This window comes from Lolium rigidum, chromosome 3, assembly GCF_022539505.1.
Source record: "Lolium rigidum isolate FL_2022 chromosome 3, APGP_CSIRO_Lrig_0.1, whole genome shotgun sequence".
NCBI classification, from domain to species: Eukaryota; Viridiplantae; Streptophyta; class Magnoliopsida; order Poales; family Poaceae; genus Lolium; species Lolium rigidum.
In genome coordinates this window covers 314,679,479-314,687,484 of record NC_061510.1, presented here as the reverse complement: position 1 = coordinate 314,687,484, position 8,006 = coordinate 314,679,479, and the positions used below count along the sequence as shown (strand labels likewise).

Here is an 8,006-nt window from a genome sequence, read left to right as displayed (position 1 = left end):
CAACCTTCTGAGTAGCCGCCTTCTCCTCAGCCCTTAAGACACTTGCGGTGCAGGTGATGCCATCCTCCCGCTGCACAAATTTATCCCACCGCATCCGAGATTGTGGTTGTTTAGCAACCCCACGACAAACACTTCCTTCCTTATGAGAGATTTTTTTATCCTGAAAATATAACTAGCGATGGGATGGAAACTAGAATGTCACCGCTTTGTACATATGAGCGCGTCACTGTACAACTATCAATGACAACAGAAAACAAAATGGAGGCGTCAGTGTTACCTTTCTAATAACAGCTAATAACAGCATGTTCGTTAAAATTGCTCGTCAGTTGATGTTTATTAATGAAGATGTCCGCTTGAAGGTGCACGTCCCTAGAAATCACTAGTGGGTTTATCTCGTCAACTGAACGAACAACCGGCGATGGTCAGCTATGCATTCCTTTGTCGGTGCTTACAAGCGACGCCTAGACTCGCAAGAACTGGAGCACTACTGACGTAAAGAACATGTTTTTGATCGCCACTAGAATGTTGCCGCTATGCCCCGCTCGCCAGATGAGCAAGTACCAGAGATGGTCAAAAAATTGAGTTTGTCGTCAGCGGTGCATCGTACCCCCGACATTAGAAATGCCCGTCATTGGTAACAATTACCAGTGGATTTATAGTCGTGACGCCCGCCTCTATCGTCAGCACCACGGAAAACACGGCCGTCACTGGTAAGCCTTTTTGGCGTAGTGAACTTTGGTTTCTATATATCATTTTGATTTAAATATGAAATTTTAAAAACATTAATTGGAGGCTGCGGAAATTTGTGCGCGCTGGGGGGGGGGGGTGTCACCCGCATACGGACCGCGCTCTATTTCGTGTCCACATACCGCAGTATCTGGACCCAAACGAACCGAAAAAGGTCCGTTATACGGCGAGCCGTTGGAGATGGCCTTAGGATGGATACAACGGCCCACTAAATTGTAACGAAAATGCAAGAGGTAGGGAGAGGAGAGTGGCAAGTAGGGCCCGCTATCCATGCAAGCATCATGTCCATTGAGCATTTACATGTGTGTGATAAATGGTCGTGTCATGACTTTTGCACATAATTACAAAAATAGTCTAAAAATGTAGCACGGTGTTTTAATTTCACTTGATCTTTTTTTAGGAAGAAACAAGATATTTTTGCCTGTCACTAAAAAGTAGAAAAGGCACCATCGGGTTAATTAGCAGAAAATATGCCTAACGGCGATACAATGTTCACGCAAAGTCAACCTGATCAATTCGACTCACAACAGACACGCCAATCACATCATCGAGAAGAACTAAACACCGCACTCAAGCATCATCGTTATGATTTCTCCCCGAACAACAAACTTCCACTTCACCGCTACAAAAGCCTTCACGGGGACGGTGGCGTGGATCTATGCTTAGATCCATCGAACATTTGGCCATATTGGAGACGAGCTACGGAGGAGGAGGAGGAGAAGTGTGTAGAGCTGCGTTTGTCGTGGTCTTTGTCACCACACTTTTCACCCGAGGGGAAGCGCGCAACTTTTTTCACGAAAACGCAAAAGCTTTTTGTTGAAGCAGGCTGTTTCGTCAAGCCTATTTCTTGAAGTCGTAAACACAACGTGGCCGCACGTTCTCGTTGGATCCAGTAGAAAGACAAGCTGTAGCAAATTAAGCAGTGCCCGTTCGTCGTGCCACGGACGGATTCCACCAAAGACAAATTCAAAGTCCCCAACGCAACAACGGGAACGCACGCACACGCAAAAATAAAAATAAAAAAGAAAGTAAAAAAGAAGTGTAGACCTCATCAATCCAATCCGTTCACCAAAACCATCCCAATCGTGCCGCCGGCAAACAACGCCTAAGACGGCGGCGGCGGGCACCAGAGCACACCGGACGGCCACCGCGACGGTCCCCTCCCGCCTCCGCTCCTCCCCGCACCGGTAACCCTAGCCGTCAGATCGCGCCGGCGCGCCGCCGTCCGTTCGCCCACGCCGATCCAGTGCTGCCGCTCGAACTCGTTCGTCCCAATCCGCACCAGCTCTCCGTCAGCGGGTCCCTGGTTTGCTGCTAGCCCGGCCGACTGCGGCGCCCTTGCTGGAGAAACTAAGTTGCGGCGCTGCCCTGAAGCACCATGTTGCAGTGCCTGGAGGGGGTGAAGCACCTCTGCGGCGTGCTCCTCAGCTTCTGCTGCGACATCGACCTCAAGCAGCCCAGGGGCCTAGAAGACCCCGAGCTACTCGCCAGGGAGACCGTCTGTATGTCCACTCCACCCTACTAACTCTGTTGCTATCAAACGTCTTCTAAGAGCAGTCGTCTTCCTAGTCCAAGCCTCGATTTATTGTGCTCTGTCTGCCATGTGACTGTGGAATGTAATTATTACTGTGGCATTGAGTGTTCCCCCCTTTTATTGCAGTTAGCGTGAGCGAGGTCGAAGCGCTGTACGAGCTGTTCAAGAAGATCAGCAGCGCCGTGATTGATGACGGGCTGATTAACAAGGTTAGTGCCACCCAGTGTTGCAGACGTGTCTACTTCTATGATGAGTGATGCCTGACAGATGCTTGTGCGGTGGCATCCTGCAGGAGGAGTTTCAGTTGGCGCTTTTCAAGACCAATAAGAAGGAAAGCTTGTTTGCTGATCGGGTAAGGTCCACATTACATGTGTGTACATGAATTTGCTGGTTGTGTTGTCCAGTAAAAATGCCCCCATTCTGTTTTCTTTTTTCATTCTAATGGAAATTACTATGGAGCCTCTCCGACCCTCATTTTCGGCATATTATTCGGCCTCAAGATGAACAACACACTGTTCAACATCCTGTAGGAATTATGAGTCATGTATGTCAGATATCATATACACTACTTAACTGTAGAACAGCACAGGCTTTGGGAACATGTGTTAAGTACTATCGATTCGTATATCCAGAAATCACTGTTTTTTGCTTTTATGAACCGGGCAGGTTGTACAGTAGTACTTCAGCTAATTTCTGTAACTCTAAGCTACTAGTTTGGTTCGGTACACCCTCCGTGGAGAAGTACTTAACAGAAGGTTATCGGTTTGGGACTGTACCAAGCAAGGCTCTGAATATATTCAGACTTAGATATTTGGGTGCCATGTTTGGCAGCCTTCCTTTTGTGCTGTTTCCGTAACTTGAAAATTGAAAGCAAGTATTTGCACGTTTAGATGTTATTGGCTACAACTGAAAGCAGCATTATCTGTTTGTTCAAATTCGTGATCATACATACCAATACATAGGACTCCACATGCTAACAGTTTCACATGAAAAACATCTTTACAAAAACTGATCTGCATGACTGCATCCATGGTCACTCACATCCAAACCATCGGCATCCAGCTACAGCGTGTATACACCCTCCAGTTAGGCTTTGCAATAATTATCTATGCCTGTATCATCTACGCTTTTAGTAAATAAATGTAGTGTTCATTGGCGAAACAGTGAATTAGGATGATATTGATACTAGGTAATATGATTTCTGTTAACATCATAATGCAGTTCCCTAAATATTTTCCTTGTGCTTGCAGGTCTTCGATTTATTTGACACAAAACACAATGGAATTTTAGGATTTGAAGAGTTTGCCCGTGCGCTATCAGTATTTCATCCAAGTGCCCCTCCTGATGAGAAAATTAACTGTAAGTTCAGATTTTTAGGGAATTTGCATAGTTAGTTAAACTTTAAACACAACAATAGATTAGTAAAGGTGTTCTCTGAAAATTACACAAGTGCAAGTTTGTAATATTTATAAAAGTTAACATTTAACAGTTCAAAGAATTAAACATGTTAATGTGCCGCAAATGCTATTTTAAAGTTCTTACCTTGCAAATTTCCTTTACAACTTAGAACCATGGTTTCGAATTAACATGCTACTTGCATTAAAATGTATTGCAATATACATCAAGGAACAAAGTATATATACAGAGAGTGCATGCGTTTATCACTGGAATATCTAGGTATGTATAATGTACACCACCATGGCATGCATTTTGAGCGAACCACAATATGTCAGCCCTCATGTTTATAGGATCCTCTGACTTATTGTGCTGATCTGAATGGATATAGGCCTAGAATGCAACAGACAGAAGATTCATGATATCTCTGAGAGTATTCGGGTTCATACTTCACTGATCACCTTTTGTTACTTCCTTTTTTGAGTCCATTAGTGCTTCCTGAGAGGAAATGTTTACATAAGCTCCATTGGTGCTACCTTATTTCCGTTCTGCTTGTTTGATAATGCACTGGTTTCCCTGTTCTTCTATTTTTTACCATGCATCTATGCCCTTCAGCCTTTTTCTTATTGCTGTAAGCGGAAAAAAAAAAATCTTACATAACCTACTCTTTAATCCATGCAGTTTCGTTCCAGCTATATGATTTGAAGCAACAAGGTTTCATTGAAAGACAAGAGGTATTTTGCTAATTAGGATATTATTATGTAATATGTGAAGTTAACTTGTTGATTAGGATCAACAGTACCCTTTGTTTCAAAGCTAGATTCCATCTGTTTTCGGTGATCGCAGTGAAAATTTCACCAAATTTCGATATATTTTCTGTTCCATTTATCTTCCCCGAAGCCTTAATGATCAAGTATCTTCAAACTTGCTATAAAGTGTACCGAATTCAGGTGGATATTGTAAATACTGGTCGACTATGACAAGCCCTATAGGTCGTGATAACTGCCCAGTGTATTTGGATCCATACGTTCCACCGTTTCGTGGAAACCTTGTTAGGTTACTTCAAAGTTTGGATTATGTGTATTTGGTCCCGAGTTTTGTTCAACTTGATAAAAACATGTAGACCGGATCTGCGTATCTTTTTGTTTGTCTATAAGTATATTTATTAGTTAAAACACATGCAATTTTTGACAATTATGTTACGCCTTTTTTCTGTGTATGAGCAGAAAAGTCAAATAATATTTCTCGGATACCATATGGGTTTCTTTGTGCATAACTTTGTGGATCTTCTATCTTTTCCCAATTAAATTCTGATGATTTTTCTCTTTTGGTTATAAGGTTAAGCAAATGGTTGTTGCTACACTTGCTGAATCAGGAATGAATCTTTCAGATGAAGTCATAGAGAGCATCATTGATAAGGTCCGGTTAAAATTTGAATTGTTAAATTTCCCCGTACTAGTATGGCTATGCACAATTCCATGTAAAATCTTTTTGTTCAGGCATGTTTAGTACCACTTCCCTTTTCTGTTCAGCTGTTGATAGATCAAATTAGGGAGGTTCATATATACAGTATAACTTTGAGCTGAAACATTTATTTACACTATCTTTTGTAATTATCGGGAGAATATGCAGGTTTTCAGATGCGCTATGTGCCTATATGCCTAGAGCTATCAGTACTATCTATATAATTTATGTTGTGCATTAGGTGACCTTTTAAAAAAGGTTATGGTTGTGATTTAGTCCAAGGTTGCCCTACCAAATATTTGGTTAGCCAAAATTTTGGTCACGTTTTTGCTTCCACATGAGTTGGCCAAACACTGGAACCAAGAGCTAGATGGGCAAAGGAGCCTTGGCACGCAAATTTGTTGTCAACCATCCAAACAAATACGAAAATTTGGTCATGACCAAAAACAATGGTAGGGTGAATTCTGGCCACAATCCAAACAGAAGTCATACCGCCAAAGCTTGTTATTACAAGGGTTTTGCAGAATAGGGCTTTGTATGGATTTATATAAGTTGCACTGTTGAATGAGTGCTGCCTTGGCTCATTGCACTATTATTTTTAAAAAATTGTTTCCCTCTTGTTACAAGACTTTTGAAGAGGCGGACACAAAACATGATGGGAAAATTGACAAGGAAGAATGGCGCAATCTAGTTTTGAGGCATCCCTCTTTGCTGAAGAACATGACACTCCAATACCTCAAGTAAGATATGATGATTTGTCTGTCGATGGTGAATTACTCACTATTTTTCATGAGAATATTATGGTCAAGTTGATCGAAATCTTTGGGGTTCAGAGTTCGCTCTTGAATATTGCCAAATGAAAATTTGATCATTAGATGGTATTTTGGAAACTGGAAAGCATGCAATATATTGGAGGATCCCTTATTCTGATATTTCCCTATTTTATAATCACTAATCAGGCCTACTTTTGCAGGGACATCACCACTACATTTCCAAGCTTTGTCTTCCATTCTCAGGTCGACGACACGTAAAAATCCTGAGAAATTTCTTACTATGATGGAAAATCAGAAGATAGTCTTTCTTTGTTAAGCTTTCCAATGGTTGGTTGATGGTTTCATGCAAGCCATAGTATTCCAAAGCATATTACTTACTGCCTTACTGGATCAGCAATTCTGCTCGCTTCTTGTTAGTAACTTCTTTTCTTGCTTCTGTCTGGAGGTGTGGCTGGAATCTTTCAGCCCGTGATGTTTCTCTGAAAGTCTCGTCTTCTTTTCCGTTTTTTTTCCTTAGGGTTAGCTGGTTGTATACCCGAATGGCTAAGTTTCTTTTTGTACAAAGCTGGCTCCCTTTTAGTTAACTGTATTATATGTGGGGAACAATTATATTGTATATTATGGATTAAATTGAACAGAGCATAAATTCCTTTGTTGATTGAGTATTGTCACAATTCATTGTTGTTCTTGTAAAGCCATACTTATTTCTGTTGTTTCTGCTTAATTTTCGTGGATGCCTTTGCTGTTGGCATACACACAAGGGTACTCCTGTTTCTGGTCTAACAGATGGCTCTTTTATTTACCCTATATACATCAGCAGTATATTTAGACTCCATGGATCGGTAAAGATAGCGAGCAGTTGCCATACATGGCCGTATGACAGAATAACTTATAGCTGTTAGAATTATGCAACGATAACCAGAAACTATAAATATGAAGTGTTCTAAAGAGGCCATACATGGCCTAGTTTGGCAATGAAGTTTTTCTAAAACAGAAGTATTGCAAAACTGTAGTATTTCAGTGCATCGGGAAGGAATACTTCAGTTTGTTGGTACTTCATTATTTCTCAGTATTGGCCAAAACTTCAACGTGTTTGGGATTTGTTGTTTTATCTTTGTTTTGTAGTAGATCATTGATTGGATGCGCTCGCATGCATGACTGGGTGCGTCACATGCATGGCTGTGCTTGAAATGCTCGCTTTGAATATTTCAGCCTCAACATATCAACGACACCTATAAATGAGGCTGTGTAACGTCACCCTTTTTAAATTTAGCATCATTGTAAGAACAAACCATCATATATTTCGTAGAGAACATCATATTGTGGGAATGCTTTGTATCTCCACTTCCGCTGCTCTTTAGATAGCTCATCCCATTTTTCATCGGGAGCTATAGGCACTCCCTTCTCAGGATCATCCCAACCAAATCCACTCTTCTCTAAAATGGACTTGACTACATTGTGATCCTGCTTGAGCCTTTGTTCTCTATCTTTCACCTGCTTCATAGTAAATTCAGCTCCAGGGTGCCTCAAATTTGGACTCAACATTGCCAACAAAAATATTTGAGTCTAACTGGTAACTAGCTACATAGAACGATCAATGAATGTTGGCAGCTAGCTGTGAACATCATCTACTACTGTAGGAAAATTCAACCAGTGTAGAACACTCGGTAAGACCTAGATGAATATAAGGCATCAGGCAGCTAGTTGTATGCATAAAACTAGAAACGATAGGTGCATGTGCAACCATGAAAAACACATGAGTCCGTGTAGCGTTGCTGACGGATGGGCGTCGTCGTCGCCAAGCAGCGCCTCGAACTCAGGCAGGGCGTACGACGGTCACCGTCCTGCCGAGGATCTGCAGCGGAGGCGACGACGACGTCGTGGTCCACGCTGGCGTGGTGTGGCGGAGCACGGGTGTAAAGAAGATGGTGCTCATGATAACCGGCAGCGGCATTGCAAGTTTGCAACAGGGATCGGCGGCGGTGTGTCTGGTTCTCGTCGGGGCTGCGACGCCCAGTTCGCCATGGCATGCTCGCGTGCGGCATGGTTGCCTACAGCAAGGCAGCCCAGCCTGCTCTTCTTGTGCATGTAGG

General features: G+C 42.4%; 1 protein-coding gene across 1 annotated transcript; it reads left to right on the top strand.

The window, feature by feature from the left end:
- Positions 1-2,032: 2,032 nt before the first annotated feature.
- LOC124703747 (calcineurin B-like protein 3) lies at positions 2,033-6,219 on the top strand. Its single transcript, XM_047235974.1, has 8 exons — positions 2,033-2,249; positions 2,408-2,490; positions 2,574-2,633; positions 3,532-3,640; positions 4,358-4,410; positions 5,015-5,095; positions 5,768-5,880; positions 6,114-6,219. Exons 1-8 carry the CDS (start codon positions 2,126-2,128, stop codon positions 6,169-6,171), a joined length of 681 nt encoding a protein of 226 aa, XP_047091930.1. The 5' UTR covers positions 2,033-2,125; the 3' UTR covers positions 6,172-6,219.
- The last annotated feature ends 1,787 nt before the right edge of the window (positions 6,220-8,006 follow it).

Excerpts from the sequence above, each read along its gene's own strand:
- LOC124703747 (XM_047235974.1), top strand. The coding sequence starts at position 2,126 with ATGTTGCAGTGCCTGGAGGGGGTGAAGCACCTCTGCGGCGTGCTCCTC. Across the intron at positions 2,250-2,407 it reads ACTCGCCAGGGAGACCGTCT|TTAGCGTGAGCGAGGTCGAA; the intron begins GTATGTCCACTC and ends CTTTTATTGCAG. Across the intron at positions 3,641-4,357 it reads TCCTGATGAGAAAATTAACT|TTTCGTTCCAGCTATATGAT; the intron begins GTAAGTTCAGAT and ends TAATCCATGCAG.